The 21,588-nt window shown below is 42.6% G+C and overlaps 1 protein-coding gene across 6 annotated transcripts in view; it reads left to right on the forward strand.

The window, feature by feature from the left end:
- The first annotated feature begins 244 nt into the window (after positions 1 to 244).
- Positions 245 to 21,588, forward strand: part of ahnak (AHNAK nucleoprotein) — a 41,739-nt gene continuing 20,395 nt past the window's right edge. For 4 of the 6 annotated variants that reach the window (XM_072717639.1, XM_072717643.1, XM_072717644.1 and 1 more), the window contains exons 1-6: positions 245 to 546; positions 8,940 to 9,006; positions 12,879 to 12,929; positions 20,589 to 20,641; positions 20,936 to 21,093; positions 21,204 to 21,409. In XM_072717639.1, coding sequence (XP_072573740.1) covers positions 20,937 to 21,093; positions 21,204 to 21,409 — 363 coding nt within the window. In that variant the 5' untranslated portion in view covers positions 245 to 546; positions 8,940 to 9,006; positions 12,879 to 12,929; positions 20,589 to 20,641; position 20,936. Of the gene's footprint in view, positions 547 to 8,920; positions 9,007 to 12,878; positions 12,930 to 20,588; positions 20,642 to 20,891; positions 21,094 to 21,203; positions 21,410 to 21,588 lie in introns of all 6 variants that reach the window. The other 2 variants (XM_072717640.1, XM_072717641.1) reach the window with 2 other exon arrangements.

Below are 21,588 nucleotides of genomic sequence, written 5' to 3' on the forward strand. Positions count from 1 at the left end.
TAGACAAGTTTTATTCAAAATGTTTTCACTTTCTATCGCGTTCAAATCAATTTAAAGTTTATCCAAAAAAACAGAAATAATCAAAAGCGAAGACATGAGAATAAACGCCCAAGTGGAATAAGTCGTCTTATCTTTTGGTATGATGTGTCAGGATGGCACTACGTGCGTGTGCTCAATTTGGGGGGCTGGAGCGGCGGAGCGGAGGGCCACTCCCTGTGGCGCGGTATATGACCTCCCTCCCTTCCCGCAGCTAAGAGCCCCATGCCAGTAGCATGGCTCAATACTCTACGCAGCCCGGAGTGTCTGCCACGCAAAGCTGAAGAGGGAGATCGAGAGAGAGAGAGAGGGAGAAAAGAAAAAAGGTAGAAAATCCAGGCTGTTAGAAAACTTTTTTTGAGATAACTAGAGTGCAAGTTAAATATTTTAAAATCTGCGAAGTTTTTTGCTTTTGGCTCGACTGCTCAACGCAGCAAGAACTTAAAAAACAAGGCAAAAAAATGCCTAGACCGCCGTGCTGAAACGTTTGGAAGCAAGGACTGGTCATAGGTAAGCCTGAGACATATCTTGTTAATTAAAGATAGATTTTTAAAGTGGCGTAATCTTTTGGATTAAATCTGCGTGTTTCGCAAATATACGCAACAAATGCACGCTAAACTCTTGCGTGTATAAGTTTTTTGTAACTAAACAGTGCCCATGAATGATATTAGGTAGCTTACGTGACGTTTATTAGTTTGTGCAACTGGGTTATTTTTAAAACGTTAATAGACAGGAAAAATATGTGGTGTCATCCTCAGGATTTGTCTCAGTTTTTTTCTGTTGCGCATTTAATAGCAGCGTGAAATCCTACCGAGGGTAACAGCGTGTCATTTTCCACTTTATGGTGCTTTACTGTGTCATTTCTACTGTGTACTTTACTTTGGAAATATATTAAACGCACGTGGCACCATTTAAAATGGGGAAAAGATATAAGTATTGATTTAAACGGGCCAGAACTGTATTACATTTCATTTTAGACATTTTAAAATGATCCAAACATAGGCAGCGAATTGCAGTAGTCATAAGGGAGTCCAGCCCCTGCAACGTGGATCGCGTCTAGTTGCATGTGACCAGATAAGAGGCATGGATAATTTTGCTAATTTCGTTCTTAAAAGTTATGCTTTCGAATAAAATATTACCGTTTGTTTTATTAATAAAAGCGTGTTAGTTATTTCTATTTCAATGTCATTGTCAATTCCTGATCCTGCAAACTTTGGGCGTGGACAGTCCTGCCCCTTTCACCCTCCCTTTCTGTTTATGGAGGAGCACACCCAAGTTTGTCAAAATGGCAAAACTCTGCTCTCCTTCATTGCTCTGAGCTTTTTATTCTGCACGATGCATTACGATATAAACTCTGCCGACGCTAATTTGTTACACAAACGTGTGTTTTTGCCCCCTTATACTCAGTTTTCCCCTCTTATACAGAGTTCGCTGTCTTCTATAACTTCTCCGCTGTAAATGAAGTTGATTCTTTGCGGCGTACTGAAACTCGCCCTCTCCCAAAGACTAAAACGTTATTGAACGTATCCAAAATGGGTGGAGTTTGGGAAAAGTTTCCTCCTCATAGCAATTTTCCTAGGTTTCCTAAACCTGGGATTCTCGCCAGAAAAAAATAGGGGGATGGGGAAGAAGGGTGGGGGATAATGGAATGCAGTGGTTTGGAAAGACCAGCTAATTGAAACCAGGTTTTTAGTGTAGAGAGGGCAGGAGCGAGGCTTTTCGCGAAGCAAAAAGGAGGTATTTTATCCTCAAAGTACCGCAATCCTAACAAGTACTTAAATATGAAGTTACATAATAGCTTAGTTCCTTAAAAAAATAATATTATTAGAAATGCGGTTTTTCTGGTATTTATTTGTAAGTATCAGTGTACTGCATTTCTATGTTGGGTGAAAGGGATTTTTGAGTACGGAATGGTCAGAAAGCGGACGAGCGACCGTAGGCGGCATTTGCTCCATGTTTCGTGTTAGACTTGGCGGAGGCGGCGTTCGGCTCTCGGAGCCCGTGGGGGAATTCCCCCCCCCCCCCGTGTGCCACACCCAGGCTCACAGCCTCCGGGTTTGTCAGGAGTTTGGATGTAAAACTACATGGAAAACCGCACATCATGCGTAGTAAAGTAATGGAAGAAGAGGACGTGCTCTGTCCCCACTTTACTACATTACAGATCCGCGTAGTTCAGGATGTGCTTATCACGTAAACATTTTATTAGAAGAACTGTTGGTTTCAGTGCCATTTATGGATACACCTGCAGCTCTCATCTTGGAACCCATGACCTTGTGGCCAAGGCCGGACCTTTAGATCCTACCCCGTCTTGTACTGTTGAGAAAAAAAATCAATCACTTAAGCTTTAACTTGTGCGTAAATGATCAAATACTAAGCTCGTATGTCATGTTGGACAGAACGAGGCCATATGGGTGATTTGCGTAAATTAGATTTGTGTGTGTGTATGTATATGTGTGTGTATATATACATATATAATATATCATAGTTTTCACTGTGAAGGATAGTTAAGCCTCAAAACCCTTTGAGCAGAGTTGTGCATTTCTGTGTAGGGAGGATAAAATAGGTCGTGTGTCAACAAAATGACCGAACTTTAAAATACATCTTCTGTGAATGAACTTTGTTAGGTGTAAATGAGAGCCTCGTTTTGGTGGGAATGTGTCGCCGTAATGCAGCTGATAAAATGCATAAATTTGGGGGGGGGGGTCCTGTCATCACTCTATTTATGTGAAGCCAGTGACTGCGCTGTCCAGATAGGGATGGGGGTGGCAGGCAGAGGTGACAGTCAGTTGCAAGTGGAGCGAGCTGGTGGGCTGGGGGACGGGGGTGCAGGCAGTGTGGAGCGGAAAGGGCTTTGACATACACCCCCCTGCTCGTTTCCTTACTGGCGTGGATGAGGGGTGATAGCTTCCACTAGCAAGTTCGAAACTGGTGGGAGGAAGAGGCACCGCTGGTGTTTGCTCCATGCGTGTGTGTGTGCTGGGGACGGGGCGGGGCGGGGCGGGGCGCCACCTAGTCTCTGCATTGTGGGGAAATAAGACTGACTGGTTGGGTCAATTACATTGGTGCCCATTGTTCTCTTTACTGTGCGATGAGGCCGTTGGGCTGCTTCTGGAAACCACTTCGCTCTTCTGCTGGTGAGGTGCTTCTCCATGGCTTCGCTGCCTTATGCAAATGCTGCTTTTGAATGACTAAACCATGCAAAATTAAATTGGGGGGGGGGAGATATTGCATCTGTACGGTTCAGCCTTGTTTAAAATTCAACCATGGGTTAATTCCCAAATATTCTACTGACTTGTACGTGCTGTTGACGTTCGGTTGAGTTTGCCTGAGGGCATCCATTTTCCAATCGCCTAGGTGGCACTCCTAAGTGGGGGGGGGGAGGCGGTGGGGGGTGCAGTTTGCAGGCTTCCTCAGGTTGGGGCCTGTCGTGGCTTCCCCTCTTACCCTTTTGGCCTTTCTTCTCTTGAGCAGGAGTCTCTGGAACAGGGCGTGTGCAAATTGGGTCTTTGGCTACTGAACAGGATGTTTTTGCGGTTCGTTGTCCTGAATTGCACATACCTGAGGCTCCTAAGACAGACAAGTCGCTTTTAATCCAGGCTTTATAGGCAGTAAGTATATTAACGATGGTTGGCTCACAAAGGTGGATCAGCCCAAAGTTCAATATCTTCAAGGACGTACCAGATATGTCATTTGCCACCTTCGGAATGTCGCTTCATTAAAGGTAACGGGTAAGACTCAGTCGAGGTGTCAGATTAAGATTATGCCTGGTGAATTAATCAAAACATGTTGAGAACAGTCGTGTTGTACCTGTGACTTGTTTCCGGGTGACTCTTCAAGCTGTGCCTTTCTTCGCCTGGGGGAGGTGCCGTCCAGGATTTGCACATCTTGCAGAGTAAATGCTTGTATTGCAGCAGAATTATTTGTTCGTGATGTGGTGAGTAGGAATGGCCCTAGGACACAATGCCATTCGCATGAATTCACCCAGTGGGAGTTTCTCTCTGTCCTTTCAGTTCTGTCTTCTGATTTATTTTTTCTGACTCCCCATTCTCTGTATCTCTGCACATTTTTTTTTTTTTTTTTAAAACAGTGGGAGTTTTGTTTATTAACGAATTCACAGGAGCCATGGAGCAGGTCATTGGCTGCTCAGTCCTGGATTCTGTTCTCCCTTTGTGATGTGAACCTGAGTTTTTATACAATTTTCATTCATGTTTGGTATAATCAGAGTCCAGTTAGTGACTAGGAAAGCTGTTGCGGCAGATTCAGGGCTGTGAGTGACATGCTTGCAAGTTCTAGCTCGCATGAATAGTCCAGTTTTTGTTCTCAGGATGTGGAAACTGATGGCTCGTATTCCCCTACAGACCGGATTGGAATGAAGGCGGTGCATCAGCAGGCAGTTTCTCTTACTTTAGTGATCACCAGCACCAGTACTTACTGTGAGGCCTGATAGAGACATGCTAGGGATCTCGGCATGCTGTGCAATGTGAATGGGATGCATGCCCTAATTAGTAAGTCCTAATACGTGTCTAACAGCGTAAATGGCCCCAGATGGGGATTGATCCTGCATCCTCATAACCTGTGCAATTTACCAGCACAGTCTCGGTCCTCCCACCAGAGGCCCACACCCCTCATCCAAGGACCCTTCCCTTCCGTTGCCCTGAGCAAAAGGGTGATGTCACCATTTTAGAATCTTTCAGTGCACGAGAACTCTGCTTTAACTTTGGGACCAGTGTTGCTCAACAATCCCTGTGTGCTGTCAGGTTTTCATTCCAACTCTATAAAAGGTCTTCCCTAATATGAGCTGTTATTCAAATGGTGAACACAAGATGGAGATGCCCACACCCTAGAACTGCAACTAATAGCATTTGACCGATTTTTAAAAAATCGTTTTAGAGTAATGTTGGACAATTTTGCTGTTGTGTCTCACCTTTTGGCAATAGCATGAGGCCGACCATCAGACATACTTGTGAGAGATGGAAATTGCGAAGATGTTTGCAGCGTTCCAAGGGGGTCACTTTCAGAAGTAAAATAAACTTGTTTTTTTAAATCCGATATGGGCACGGCTGCCTGCTGCGTAGCTGTATGTGGCATCGGTCTGCGTTGCTACTAATCAGCTTGCATTAGGAGGGAAATTCTTGGGGAATTAAAATTAATTTTCTAATTTCTCTGTGATCAGAGTGCTCTGCAAACGAAAACAAACCTTTTACATTTCCCTGTTTCATTGCGGTTCACATGATCAAGGTTCTCGAGAGCGAAAATACCCTGGTATTTTTATATTTACGTGACAGGCAGTTGTGACGTGTATGTAGGGTTTTGCCACAGTTAAGTTTTGTGTATATTAACATATACATTGTGATTGTCTAACTTGGCTAAATGGCACTTGCAGGCATTTGCTCATTGATCAACAAAATTTGGTGGACTTGAAATTTAGTCAATGTGTCTCTGACTTGGACGATGATGTTTCCTCCTGATGAAATCAAACGTGTGCTGTGCTGCCCCCCCCCCCCTCCCTCCCCCTCTGCTGACCAGCCTCTTCTGGGCGGGCAGTCGCGTGGTATTCAGGGGACCTCTTTGGGGTGGATGCTTCTCGTGCCGGGGGAGGCAGTATTTGGAATGTAAATTTAGAAAGGTATTTTGCATTGTAGAGGTTGTTGCAAGACGGACATGTGTGTATATCAGTCCTCTAGAGAGCCTGATGTTGCTGGACTCTCCTGCTTGGGGAGTTACCTGTATCAAGTCAAACCCAACGGACGCCAACATGCTAATATGATTTGTATACCTTGGCGTCTGGTATTTTGACAGCATGGGCAGGGTCAAAGAGCAGCTTTATTTCCCTAGCGAGCTCCCGCTAATGCAGTGCCTACAGGTTTGCTGGACAGATGTTTGCCTGTAATTCAATCTCTTATGAAGTCTTTGTCATGCACATAATGATGAACTGTAAGCGATAGACATGTTGACCAGCTTGTATATTTTGTGTGTGTATTTAGGGTGCATGTTGCAGGCTGGATCAGCTGCTGTTTATACATTTTAAGGTGCGAAGATCATCAGTTTTCTTTGGTAAAAATCAGTAATTCTAAATATGCAATGACATCTATTGGATTTGAGTGTTTTTCTGCTTGATGATTCTAGCTGCTGTGCACTGGGGAAGCCCTCATTTAAGATGGAGATTCTGTTATATATGTAGATGCTCTGGGGCGTCATTACTGAGGCTTGTTGGGACAATACTCAGAAATGACGGGTGACAGAAAACTGCCAACAGAGATACCTGTGGGGTGGAGGGTTGCTCAACGGATATTGTGCAAGGCCTTTTGCTTGATTTTATTTGGTTAATGCCTTTGTAGTGATGGCTGAGGGATCCGTCTTCCCCTGGTGGAGGACAGGAGCCCACGCGCACTAGAGGATCCACCTTTGGTCCTCGGATGCCTGACATACTTGATAGCTATGGTTGCTTACTCAGGTGTGTGGGTGGCTTTTGGTTCCTGTAGTAGGGCCACAGACAACCTTTCTCAATCGGGGAAAACGGGAGCTCTTGGTTCATTTCATGTCTGTGCTAGATCTGGGTGTGCCCCCCCCCCCCCCCCCGAATATCTTACCAGCAGACTCAGACTGGCCCCTCCCCGATGTTGCAAATGTGTCGAGCCAGTTCGTAAACCCCACCTTCCCCCACAGCCCTGCCTTTCCCCTGCAGGCCACCTTGGGTGGTTCCCCCCACTTTTCACAACACGCTGAACCTTGTTTCTGAATAATTTTTTTCCCAGTCAGCCCCCCCCCCCCCCCCCCCCCCTTCATATTCCTTATCAACCCCCTTTCCTGTTATTTTTTTTCCTCTGGAAATTATTTTTCTTTTCCGCTCTTTCAAACCCGCCCGTGTCTCTTCTAGTTTTTTTTTTCTTCTAAGTTTATATGTGTTATATTTTTTGCCAGCTTCACTGGATAGTTCGATATTCAGGGAATCTCAGAGGCTGATTACAGAAATTCAGCTTTGAGAATCAGTTCTGCTGATTTCATGATCATTGCAGATAATGACATTGTTCTGCTTTTAAAAAATGGGTCGTATTTTCAGATCATGAATCTCCGCTCACCTGATAGGGCCGTTTCGTTTGGCCTGATGCACATTTCTGGCATGGCCTTATTTGTTTGGTTAGAGGTTTAATTTGACCAGATTGGGAGAACAAGCGCTCTATAAAATTTGCCTCTGAGAAACAATTTGATAAAGGAACATGGAATGGGATATTTATTTATATGTAAAGTGTGTAGCATTTAAACAAGTAATCTAGCCAGATGTATTTAAATGTGCAGTTTTATGGTTTACTGCTGCGATGTGACAGATGTACTAGTCTCTGTTGTAGTAGGTGAGGAGTAATGACAGGATTGTCAAAGGAATTGGAAGACACATTAAGCTGTATATTTGGTGTGTTTGATCTGATTTGGCCGTTTGGGACTGTTTAGCTTGATCCCCGTCTAGTGCACTTGCACACTTTTTCTCAATGAAAAAATCAGTTCTATCAGCTGCATTTTCATTCTCTGTCTCCGCCCCGAATTCCCCCCCCCCCCCCCGAACACTTTAGTCTTATCTAGAGTACCATTACTGAGACTAATTGCTGGCAAAGGTCTTCCATTAAGCTGTAAGTTCTTCATGAGGACCTTGTAGAGCAGACTAAGAAAAACCCCACTACCACAGGCTTGGCACATGGGCGCTCGCGCACACACCAAATGCAAGACATTGCTGCGCAGTTAGTCACAGTGGGCGCGGCTTGGCTGCCCGCCTGCTGGCTCAGGAGCGGGCAAAGGAATGTGTGTGACTGCATCAGGGTGGGGTGGGGGTGGGGCCCTCCCTACTACAGACCTAAGCCCTAAGATGGCAGGTCCAGTTCTGCTGAGGATGTGGTCAAGGTTCCAACTGGACGGGAGGGTGGTATCGTAGTGCAGGAGTTTGATCTACTCTCACCCCGCCCCTTGGCACAAAACCCCAACCTAGCAAGGATTTTCTCCCCCAGCCCCGTCGTGTCTCTTCATTCCCCTCCAGAGTTTGCTTTAACGGCACAGCCAATAAGTGGACAGTTTACTGTGGAATATTTCATCTTCAGTATTTATTGCAGCTAATCGGGATTTTAGTTCCTGCCTTGCCCCTGGCCAATGGAGACATTTATGGACAGCAGGCAGCTCACGTTTCTCCTGGACGGCTCTGAAACAATCTGTATGGCTCTGGGTGGAAGCCTGGGTCTATGACATTGGTCAGCACATGCCTTAATCTTATGTGTTTACTACCAGGCAGTTTTATAGCCAAAGAGGGAAGTGGTTGAGTCTCTCGGCTTCGGCCATTAATTTGACCTGATACAGTTAATCACACGGCTACTTGGACCTATAAGCATGCGGTATTTGAAATCCGAACCGTTTTTCGCTCTATGCCAACGTCGCCCATAGAGCGGGATCCTGTGCGAAACGACATTTCTCTGAGTTACTACATAAGTCAGGTGGTGGTATCTTTATGTTGCTCATGACTTGCTGTCAATTTCTTCCGGAGGTCAATGACCTCCAAAGCGGAATTTTCGGAATCCCTGCTTGAAGAGCCCGGCCCGAGTTTCATGCAAAACTCCAGCTCTTGTGCTCCAGAAAGACCTGCAAGGAGCTGTAATGTAACAGGCGACTTGAGTTTTTCGCTGTAAAATTCAGACGTGTTGGCATCTGGCCCACAAACTCCACCCCGCACACCTTCATCCTTGTGATGGTGTCTCTCCTGCTTTTTACCTTCTCATGTTTTGGACAGATATTTCGCAGTTTGAGCTTTGCCTTAACTCTATACCCCCTTAAATGAAGTTGTACATTTTTTTTACAAACTGTATGTATGTTTGTAAAGAGCACGGCAGTGTCAATACAGTGAATACAGTGTGACTTTTCCTGTCCAGGTCTCCATCCTGTACCATATGTGCATCTCTGCTCGCCTTTCCCGGGTCAACAGAAGGCATTAAACAGGTAAGCGTCTGTCCTCTTTTGATGTTCCCAGCCTGTGTGTGAAGTATAAACAGCTGCTCTAGCTCGTGTGTTTGTGTATCTCCACAAGTGGAGGGGTGGGCGGGTGCTGTTGAATGCCTGTCATAAGTGTCTTTTCTTTTTTCCCCTCTTGCTCTGACTGTCCTACAGCATTAACTGTGAAACTCTTTTGCCGGCCGTCAAAGCCGGACTGTAGTGCAGAGCCTAGCTTTTTATTTTCGATGGCAGATTCAAATGATGTCAAGGGATAGTTTGTCCAAGTGGAAAAGCTGTCGAATTCAGTGCTAAATTGCATCCAAATCTGGAAAAATTGAAAGGACACAGAAGTCTTTGTTCGCGTTGTACTCTTCTGAAGCCGGAGAGAGCAACAAGTGAGTGCATGTTTTTGTAAACGATCCTCGTAAATGTATGCATGCAGTCACGTCGGACTTCAGTTTTGGCCTGGAATGTTTTTCTCCTTTACCCCTCTTGATCAGAAATGCGAAATGTATGTTTTGCTGTAACACTAGATGCAGCTTGAACTCCAGCATTAAATCTAGTGCCAGCTTTAATCCAGACCAAGTTGTAAACTGAATGCTATGCAATCACAGGATTCTTCTAAAAAGGGGTTTATCTGCACAGGGACACACATTTCAGTGCTGTTTAAAACATTTGTGTCTCACAACATTTGTGAGAACTGATGCAGTTTAAACACTGTCTGATGTTCAAGATTGTATTTTAAAACAATATATAAGGGGTGTGTGTGTGTGTGTGTGTGTGTGTGTGGGGAAAAAAAAAACAAAACTCTTCCCCCATCAAGTTACTTTTTTGCGTATTTTTAAGCAGCATGTAAAACTGTGATCTCCATTATTTGGTCTGGATAAGCACGTTGAGTAAAGTGCTAGTATGTGATATCCAGACAGTCATCTCCTGTTTCCATTGTTGACAAAAGTGCTATTGCATTTACTTTAATAAGTAAATATACCCATTCCACTGACGAGTCTGATCCTGAACTCAACCAGCCGCCAATCGCTATATGAAAATGAAGTACAAGAATCCCCCCCCCCCCTCCCACCACCTTTATCGTTTTGCCTTTTTTAACACTGACCCACTTTCATTCATCTCAGAATTTCTGCCATTTTTTTTTCCCTTTTACAAACATGAACGTGACAAGTGCTGGTAAAATCCGGCACTCTGAGGCGTGGTGAGCGGAGTGGCAGGGCGAGCGCGGGGGCCATTTTGTCGTTGCTTTGGTGTGGCGGTAGTAGAGAACTTTTAAAGGAAAGAACACATACAGCCATCCTTAAGTGACAGTTTTCAGGATGACGTTCTTATTAACGGCTTGGCAAACGTTGACATTTGCTGTTATTTTGCAGCCCTGTAGTCCTGTTGGCTGTCGAGCATATTGGAATATTGGTTATTTTTGTAAAATGCTAAAGAAAATGAACTTGGCTGGTCCCAGTTATGAGTCTTGTTTTAGGTGTCAGGGTTCCTGTTGCAGTGTCTCTGCACGTGGTGCTCAAATGAACTTTAAGGTGATGGGAGGCATTCTGGAAACATCCAACTTGTCTTCCTGTACAGCTTGGTTAAATTTGACATGCAAAAATGTTTTAAGATACTGATGTGCAAGAATTTGTTTGTTTGGCTGGCAGTGGATTCTGGTTGCTGGTAGTGATGCATTTGCGTGTGTCTACTGACTCAGTCGTGCGGACACTTGGCATTTCCTGCCTCTTGCACAACTTGCGGTAAACCCATAGTTGGCAAAGCAGCATTCAGATTATATTGCTGTAAGGTTACTTTTTTTTTTTTTTTTTTTTTTTTTAGTCAAGAAGGTTGCCTTTAGCATCTCCGATCTGTGATAGCTGACACATGCCGTAGGAATTTCTTTAATCAGTTCTGTGGGGGAAAAAAACAGTTTCTAGACAGTCTGGTCCTGGCAGCTGTTGGGACTTGGGTATCAGTGCCCAGCATTCAGTGAAAACGACACACCTGTTTACAAACACACCCTCTGCTGATAAGGACCTTTTTTATTCTGAGATAAGAGTGATAGTTTTGAGTTTTGAAGTGCTCTGTCTTTGCTGAGGCTACACATTTATTGGCTCCATTTGCCCGCTTTCTGTCGTCTCCATCCTGGATAAAAGCAACATCTTAAGAGAATATGATTTCGGCTCATTACTTTCTTTAAGCACCTGTTACGTGCTTCGTGATTTTAAATGTTTGGCCCCTTCAGGTGCACCTAGATAGTGCCAAGCAGGATCCATTTCTGCCTCGAGAACTTGTGCATGAGTTATTTAGAAAAGCTTTTTATCTTAGTAACTTTTGCACTTGTGCCATTCCTGTTAGCTTTAACGAGGCTGGCCATTCTCCTCTGACCGCCCTCATTAACAAGGTGTTTTTGTTCACAGAGCTGTCCGACTAGACTCTTTCTTCATTACGTCATTCCGTTTTTCTCTAAACTTTGTAGTCTGTGGAAAATCCTAAATTCCAACAGGGTTGCTGTTTCTGAGGCTAGGACCATCAACAATCATGCAGCACTCCAAAATGCTTAGATCAGGCATCGTAGCCGTTCTTACTCGAATAGTAACTGGAGCTCTTGGTACTGGTCATGTGCTGTATATATTCTGTTGCAGCTGCATAGATTGCTCTTCAGAGAAGCTAGGCTGTTTGTATTAGCAAGCGGGTGGACTTAATAATCTTCTCACTGAGTGTTTTTTTGATTAGCTTTGCCCTGGCGTTGGGCAGTCCTTGAGTTGACTTAGTGTAGTAAATATGCTCGGTTACCTTAAGGGACAACTGGGAGTTTGATTGATTTGATGTTGATTGATTTGGGAGTTTGATCGGTTTGGAAATATGGTCACAGTGTATAGTTTATATGATTATGGAAATAACTGGCCTTTTGTGTGTTATATGAAGGAAATCAGTCTTAGGAATTGAGTAAAAAAAGAACCTGATGTAATGATTCCCACTGCCACTCTAAAGCAGCTGCGGCATTTATTTATTTTGAGGGAGTGTTTCCACTATAGCTTGTGGTAGAGCACGTGGTCGAAGGCCTTCAGCACAATTTATAGGTTAATTTTCAGTTCTTAAACTGTGAACTTGATAGGTCTATAAGCCTCCTCGTGACCCTTACCAGGATAAGCCGTTAGATTGATGGATAATCAGCTTTTCTGTAACACCTATAGTGTCATGGATTATGGGGTGACTCAACCTGTCTTATAGAAGATTGACTGATTGCGTCTTAAGCATTGCATCAGCAAGGCACAGTTGTGTTTGGTGCACTGAAACTATGTGCTGCTTTTAAGTGTAAGTATTGCTCAAAAGGAGCGTAATCTTTTGATTGGCGTGCACACCTTTAAGGTCCTATGTTCTGTAGATGAAATAGGTGTGTGTGTGTACAGCCTTGTCAGCACTCTGCAGGATTAGACGTAAAATCAATTCATCATGTTATGAAATGAGGTTTTGGTGCAGGTTTCTGAGAATGAAAAAGGGAAGATTGAGAAATCAACTGGTGGGGGTTGTTGTCAAAGGATTTTGGTTTTGTAGTGTGGATTTGGTTTGACGCTTATTGTTAACACGTTCTTAGCTTAGCTACAATCTATAGCTATACTCAACTGCAACTGACCAACAAGAGGAAAAAGAGAAGTAGGGCAGATATGAGGTTGCCACATTTTACTCCACACTAGTATTGGGTTTTGTCCCATTTCGGCTATACGATACAGATCAATATTAAAGCTATTCTATAAAAATCAGTCCCCCTTGCTATGAAATCTGTGTGCAGTATCGTGTTGTCAGATGTCTATCTATAGATATTAGCTGATTATTTGACACCGATTCCTCTGACCGCTATCCCTCCCCTTTCTTCTCCTCGGTTACAGATCTCTAGACGACCACAAACAGACTGCGAACGGGTGGCCGTCCATCTGAAGGTAAGCAGTGTGTTTCTCCGCTCCGTGTTTTAGTCAGCCAGCTGATTTGACTCGGGTGAATGTGAAGAGCAGAGGTCATTTGGGAAAACTTCTCCCCAGGCGTTACAGGATACTGCAATACCCAGGATAGCAATCTGAAGTTTTTCCTCATCCTCCCTCCCTTTTCCTGTTCACGTGTTGAATGAAGTTGGCCTGTGGATGGCGGTTTCCACACCTTCAGTAACCCACGGAAAGATTAAGTTGGCGAACGATTTAAAGCTGGGTAGGTCAGCCTACTGTCAGAAGTGGTCAGATGTTGGGAAATGTAGCATTAGACCATCCACTTGTGGCCACCTCATCCTTGCCTTTGAAATGACCGAACAGGCTGTCCCAGAGGAACATGCTCCCATATATATATATATATATATATATATATATGTGTATATATATATATATATATATATATATATATATGTATATATATATATATATATATATATATATATATATGTATATATATATATATATATATATATGTGTATGTGTATGTATGTATGTATGAGTTTGCAGAGTTCTCCTGTGCACTGTAGATCTAACTGTAACCACACCCTAATCTAGTTTCGGATTGAAGCTCCACCCACATCGAGTCTTGCCTCACCCACATCTAGTTTCGAGTCCACTTGTTGAACTTAACAATGTAATTGTACATAATTTGTGTTCAAAGAACAGGCAGCCTGCTGCAGAGAAGTGCAGCCAGCATAAAACTATTTGGGATTTCCCTTTCCCAGTCCCCGCTCGAAAGTGTGACCATCTGTCTTATGATTGCATGAACACTAGAAGTCTTATTCTGGGTCTGTTTACTCCTCAGTCGTCGCTGATCATATGATTTCGGGTGGCAGCCAGTCACCTGCGTCAGTCGTCCTCAGGCTGGTGGCTCTACTTTGAAGCCTTTTATCTCTTACTGGTTTTCCACCACAAACTGCAGTATCTTTCTGTTCAATTAGTCCACATGCCTTTGGCGTAGGAGCTGGGGTGGGTGGGTGTATTTAATTTGGCTTCAGTCGTCCCTCCAGAAAAATAGAACTTTTTAAATTATTAAGTAGTGTCCCTCAGTATTGAAGAGTACGAGAACTGAATGTAATATCCTGGATTGATGTAACAAAATGTCATTTCAAGATTCAAGAGGTTTATTCGTCACGTACACAGTTGTACACATACAACATGTAGTGGAATGTAACCCTGGTCACTCCGAGCAGCTGTGCATGATAACAAAATATAGAGGAAATATAAGGAAAAATAATAATATAACAAAAAAATATATGAAATATTCGGCTGTACATAATCTATACTTAAGTGATAGGTAAGAGGTATTTTGCTGTGTAATGTAAGTGTCATTGAATCTAGTCTCAGAAGTGATGTACTATTCAGTTGTCTAAGCCTGTATTGGCTTGTTTTATGTGTCCTATTTTTGGTTAAAATCCCTCACATTGGGGAGCTCCCTAGGTTGTTTGAATAATTGGTATAAATTATACTGTAGTAAGCTCAGCCTTGCCAAAATATTATCCAGATAAGCCAGACTGATCCTTGAGTGTGCATGTTCTATGTGAACCTTCTATGTTAGTCTAACTTTCATTGTAGCCGGTTATGCAGATGTTACTGTTTCCAGCAGACTGAAGTCTGTCTAGTTAAGACCTGTTACACCCTAAGGTGATGAAACGCAAAAATTTCGTTGCTTGTCTACATTACATATTCAAAGGGGTCTATTTAAATAACCGAAATGTATATAGAAAATGCTATAGAAAGTGACAGATGCTTGTCCCAAGCTTTGTAGTATTATGCACTGAACAGCTGCATTAAAGCAATTAAAAACAAGTCTCTGTGGTTACTGGGAAATTTGTCAGGTAGACAAATACATTATGACTTAATTAACTTGTATTGCCTGCAGTTGCTGTAAAAACACGCTAAAAGGACGAGTTAAACAACTTGGACACCCTTCTGCATAATAAATCCGGTACATCCAAGTAAATAAGGACAACCATAGAACATTCCTGTCATACACAAGAACAGTAATACAGTAATATTGCACTGTAGGCGGTCACATTCCTCCCCCCCCCCACCACCAACACCCATTTTGCCTGTGCAGTCCCTTCCTTTTTCCTGTGTTGGCCCCACGTAGGTCTCTCTTTGCCAGAAATGTGAAATGTGCCAAAGCTTTGAGAACAAGGGCTGCCATCTCAGTCCATGAAATGAAAGTGTGGGGAGGAGGTGGAGTTCAGTGGAATAAGGAAGAGATTTAAGCCTTGGGGAGGGGAGAACTAGAACACTAAGTACTCAGGCATTTGCTGTTTTTGTGTTCTCCCAGTCACAATATTGGAGCAAGGTTGTGGTAGTGGACGAGTAACGAGCTACGTTAAAGCCCGGCTGAGATGTGTGGGAGATACTGTCAACATAGTTGGTTTTGCTCTCCCATGGTCCTCCTATGGTTCAGTTTTTTGTAAACTTTTTCCAGCCTACAATAACAATGGGCTGCTGGGAGTTGTGGCATTTTTTCCCCCCCCTCTATTGTTATCCATTGAACAATAAAATGAAACAAGAACCAGGCAGAACTAAGGATCTTTCATTCTTTGCCTTCTAGGTAAAGCAAATGTCTGCCTCTGACCAAGAGGTGACTCGATGTCTTCTGAATGTTTCAGATTGCGGTGTTGTGGCCTGAAATGTTATGGACTATGAATTGGTCCTAATTTGGGATAATAAGGCTTTAATGGCTGTATGGTTTGGCATCATTTTGGCTGTGGGCGTAGCCAGCTATGAATTACATTCCTCCATGTGAACTTTTTGCATCAGTATATTGGGGGAAACTGCAAAATGTCATAGAAGCCAGCTTTATAGGTTATAGGAAGTTTTATAGGCATGGTAAAGTATTTAACAATTGTGAAAAAATCTGCCATTTCCTCCTCTCCTTCCTTCTTTCCCATATTTTTCTGTGAGGCTAAGAACTAGTTCTGTGATGGTGGGGATTCCTTTGTAGGATATATATATATATATAATTTCTGGGGTAATCTTACCACATAAATTGTGATGGACTGCACTGCAGTCCAATCTGCAGAATCTACTTTCCACTTGCCAATACCTGATTTCTATTCTATATATCTTAATACCATTAATGCATGTAGTAATAGTGACAAATTGCTACATTTTGTTCTGTTACTTAACTTTCATGTTATTCACAGTCATGATCAAAGACTTATTACTGGGGTAGCAAGTTTACTTTCAATGAGGTATTCAGGTTGCCCAAATACACTCTTGTGATATTCCGCGCCCATGAAACTTTCAAGGACATCATGGTGAGATTGAAGTTCAAGTGGACTGTTACCTTGAAGGATTTCCTGCTCAGACAAGACCTGATAGCTAGTTTTCTGCATTCCTGAGTAACAAAGTATCTTTTAGCTATGTGCTCAAGAGTTCGGTGTTCTCTTTTTCTGTGATTTAAAAAAAAAAAAAATTATTTCTTCAGCAGCTTATCAGGGACTGTATTCTGTAGGGATGAAATCCAGCTTTTTAAATTTCATTTGTATTTGTCAGATGAATGATGTTTCGTTTTCACCAGTGTCATTAACACCTATTTTAGTTATGTTTTTGTTTTAGCTACAGTCACGCAAAACCCTTCATCGGGCCATGTTTTTGTCAACATTTTTGTCAATGAAATTAATGCCGGAGGCAATAACAGGTATCATGAGCAGGTGTGAGCGCAAGCAAAGAAACGGTCTCCGTGGAAACTACAATTTTACTGCTGTAAAATGTCTTTAATGCAGTAAATCCCTTTAGGTTTTTCCATAACTAAGGAAACCTTTAAAGGGATTCTCTGCAGCACCCTTAAATAAATCCCTCGGCTAAGGAGAAATTAAAACTTAAGTTTTTCCCTTAAGTATGACACTTAATGTGTTCTGTGCAACCGGCCCCAGGCTTTTTGGAATAAACGTCTGACAATGAAAATATGGCTAGAGGAAGAAAAATTCTAGTTCTTAGCTAATGAATCTGTTGCTATGCATAAAGCATTCACATTTTTATACAATTTTTAGTTGTGTGTGTGTGTGTGTGTGTGTGTGTGTGTGTGTGTGTGTGTGTGAGTGTGAGAATTGTTTCTTACTACATCACTACTACATACTCACTATGTGGTCTGACTAGATTAATTTTAAGACTTTTAATCATATTTGTAACCGAAAAGAACGAACTTATTAGTTATGAGTACATGTTAGATGTAACTGATCTTTGTTGTTGCTTAGCTGGCTGTTTCTAAATAGGGACCCTATTTAAAATTTTGGCAGATTGGGACCTGGTGCACGGGATCAGCTCTCACAGTAGGTGTGAAATGTGGTCTGTCTACTATCAGTCCCGCAGGTTCCCCCTCTCTCCTCTATCACCTTAGAGCCGGTATGAACTGCTCCGGTTTACTGTGATCGCTAAACAATGCGTTTCATAGACTTCTCAAGTTATGAAATAGGAACAAGTTTTAACAAGGTAGTCTCTACCCCCCCACCCCCCTTACACAATATGCCAGTCTCTACCCCCCCACCCCCCTTACACAATATGCCAGTCTCCTCTCCAAACCCACAGTCAGTGTGCAAAGGCAGACAAAGATTGTCGTTGCATATTTGTTTTGTTATGATAAAAATACTAGCAGAGAGCTTTCATTTATACAACATAGTGGTTGAACAGGAGATGTAGATGAAAGCTGGAAAGCTGGCGGTAAGGGGAGGGTTATGGTTTATCTTTGGGGGGGGGGGGGGGGGGTCGCTCAGGCTCCCTTATTGAGGTTGTCCATTCGACAATCTGAACTACAGGCCACAGGAATCTGAACGTTTTTCTTTCTGCTCCAACAGATTCCATCTTGCTTGGTTTTCTTGTCTCTGAGATCGCAGGCAGAGCTCCTGCAAAAGCATTGGCGGTAAACCGTAAACCTTGAAGGGGGCACAAGTGTAATTTAGTAACTCCGTTAATACAAAATTGCAAAACTTGCTGAGTTTTGTTCCCTATAACACCCCCCCCCCCCGGTCCCATGTGTTTAGCAAACCTTATTACGAATATTACTGCGGTATAAGGTCCGGACAATATAAAGATTCTCAACCCAGCTGACTCTGTCCTTGCGATGTGAGAATTGCATGTGCATAACATGCAGTGCAATATTAATATCGCATACTTGTGTTTGGTGATTTGCCGTGTATGTAGGTCACTCACTAGCAACAAAGTCAGAAAACCTATAAATCGACGTAAATGATCATATGACGGGACACTTCTCATAGATCAGTCATGGGAAAAATGAGTTTTCATTTTGTAACAAACGGCGAAAAGGTTGTAGAATGTTTGCCATATTTGACTTAATTTGCCATGCTTGACACTGCACGTCCAGGGAAGTGATTATTACATATGCACACGTCACATCGCTTCAGCATCGTCATCGTATCGTGCCACCCTGCCTCACCCACAGCCTCCACAGGCCCCAGCGGACAGTGGCTGCTTTGGCTGCAGCTGTTGGTGTTTTTGTGTGTGACAAATGGCATGCAGGCCTGCAACCAACATGCCAGCAAGTGTTGCCATAGATCGGTGCTCCACCACCCCCCCCACAGTCTATACAATGGTCTGTATTTCACACCTGCCACTCTTTTAGGATTGTTCTCAGCAAACCTCTAAGGAAGCAATTGAGGGCACAACTACCCAGATGGAATTATATCTAGCTGTCTGTACGCAGTCTTGGGTGGTACTTTAAGGATCTATTCACAATAGAAATAAACATTTGTGTCAATGCAGAACTGACCACATTTCAGATTTTCAGCACACTGGGTTGACTTGGATTTATACTCTGTTTTTTACCTTTAATGTTGCAGAGTAAGCTAAGGGTCTCTGGTCAGACTGCTCTTACTTCCTGCTTTTGGGTTGTTAAGGCAACACTATGAAAACAGACACGACCAGCCCTGTTATTCACATCCTGTTGCTTTGATCCTCTTAGCAGTCAGTCTTTTCCCACATATTAATATGATTCCAGTGGATATTGCAAATGCATTGCTAATCTTGATATGTATATTTAGTGTATGGGGAAAAAAAAATGTTCTGTTATTTTGTATCGCTGCCATAAGTGAATTTGTATGAGTCAAAGAAATGTGTAAAATGTTCATCTTGTTTTCGGTTGCCACTTGAGCATGTTGGATTGATTTTAAATCAATTAAAATAAAGTTTTTGTTTTAAAAGGCTTTGTGGTGGAGTATGTATGATTTCTGCCAGATTAATAAATGGGCAGCATCCGCTTAAAATAATTTTAGATTTAGATAGCTGTGAAGCTAATAGCAAAATAAGCTCAGCTCATTCAGCTGTGCTCAGCTAATTATCCTAAGGGTGCTGCTAGTTTTTTACGATCCGACACTTGCACAACGTGCTATGCATCCAAGAACAGACAGAAGAGGGATGTACCAAATACCTCCTGGGTGGATAGATGGGGTGAGTGATTAGTAAAACAATGGCATGTGTGTTTACAGACCGTATGAGGTACAGGTGTGTATAATGGACACGCCACAGGGAGGGTGGGGCAGCGCAAAATTAAACTTAACCCTGCATCTCCCTATTTGATCATTTGTGGCTGCAGAAAGAGGAGGTGCTTTAATAGGAGATGTAAGGGATGAAAATGAACTTTCTGGCACGCAAGCCTTTAAATGTGTGTTTATATAAAGTGACTTCATTGCACAAAGTGAGTCGCTTTAGATATGGATGCAATATTTTATGTTTTTATTAATCTTTTTTTGCCGGGCTCACTTGGAAGAGTTGAGTCGGATATTGGAATTTATTGTTGGTCCAGGCTGTGGTTTAACGACATCCTGGAATATGTGCTACTGCTATTCGAAGCTTGGTTCTTTCTTTTTAAAGTGTTTGCTTTGGATTCTAATGGGCCAACGATCCACGCACTCACTTGTTGCCAGACAGCAGGTGATGACATGCAGTGTTTTCTGCATCATTTTGGATTCATAGCATGTGTTGGTTTTCTGTGGCAGCAGGACCTTTTGAAGTGAATGTCGGAGAAAGAGGTTGGATACAGCGGCAGCTGTGGCCATTATTGTTCTTGGTGTTGTTGGAGCTGAGGTGTTTAGGTGCACGTTACACCCTGTGCTGTTTTGCTAGTAGGCAGGGTGTGGCCTCATTTTCTCTGGCTTTCCATAACAATGGAGGGGGAGAGCACGCAAGAGATGATGACAGAGAGAATCACTTGTTGAATGGGAGGACTAGTTATATGATATGAGACTTTCTTGCCCAAGTGCCACTTGCCCTGCCACCTAGTGGTGAACAACTGAACTGAAAAATTGAAGAGATATGTATTGATGAGAAATGAAAGTTCTGAATGCTTAAGTTGAATTATTTTCTGTAGTGTAGTAAATTCCTGGGTTTTCACATATCTCAGTTGTAGTTTTTGCAGTAAATACTGAGATATTTATAAAGCAAAAAAGGAGTTGCAAATTTACCAAAAATACCCTATCGCCAAATAGAATTTATCAGCATTTACCACAAACTTAAAACTAAATTTTAAATGTTGTGTTGAAGAGATAATGTGTTAAATGTAAGGCTGCTCACTTTTTATCAACTGAGTAGTAAAATGTAGTTCCACGTTGTTTCATTTAAGTCTCTCTTGCCTGTTTTTAGTGATCTGAGGCTGATTTACACCACTCCAGGAAAGAGGACAAAATAAACTTCAGGTACCACAAGCAACTGCTTTGCCTTAAATAAATTACTTTTAATAAAATTTACTCTTTTTTTTTAATTTTATTTGAGAGCTAAGTCTGTATTGATTCATCATACACAAGTTCACTCCTAGTTTTTGCTCTGTTAAAATGTTAACTGAATTTGTTATTTATGCTAAAGGGTCTGCATCTTTGTCATTTAAAGTAACCTAATTTATTCAACTAATTTTAGTTAGTGATGGGCTATACCGATTTTTTTTTAAAGGTGCATTTTTCAAGTTCATGCTGGTGATGTTCACACTGTCTTAGGATGGCGGAGGGCGAAGACACGCGGGAGGTGCTTTTCCCAAACTGGATGGGTGCCGATGAGCAAGGTCTAACCATCGAGCGGACAGGCCAGGGCGAGATCTTAGTCAAAGAGGTGAAAGTGGAGTCTGCAGCAGCACGAACAGGAAGAGTGTATGAAGGTACTGCGTTTTATCATTGATGTGTGTTGCAGGCCTGCTATTTTCATACAAGCTCACTGATTGGACGTCGTCTGTATGTCTATGTCTGTTTCTTCTTCCCTTCATCAAAGGGGACCAGATTGTGGGTGCCACCATCTACTTCGACAATATGAGTTCAGACGAAGCAGCTGAATTGCTGAAAACCCTGAATCGGCACAAAGTTGGACTAAAACTACAGAATCGTCCTGGGGAGAAGTCGCCGTGCCGGTCTCCTGTGGGCACCTTAAGCTGGGAAGGAAGAGGGCGGATTGGCAGTTCTAGTCCAGACGTTATTCTGGTGAGAGAACCATACACGCAAAGTATCATGATCATTGTCTTAACTATGTATTTAACATGAAAGAGCATTTGTCACATTTGCTAGTATTTTCTCAGTAAATAAAGTAAAATTCTTGACAAAAAGCTAGTAGGTGTGAAATTCCATGATATGTTGAGGACGATTGTCTTGGATGTCAATAT

This window comes from Paramormyrops kingsleyae, chromosome 10, assembly GCF_048594095.1.
Source record: "Paramormyrops kingsleyae isolate MSU_618 chromosome 10, PKINGS_0.4, whole genome shotgun sequence".
NCBI classification, from domain to species: domain Eukaryota; kingdom Metazoa; phylum Chordata; class Actinopteri; order Osteoglossiformes; family Mormyridae; genus Paramormyrops; species Paramormyrops kingsleyae.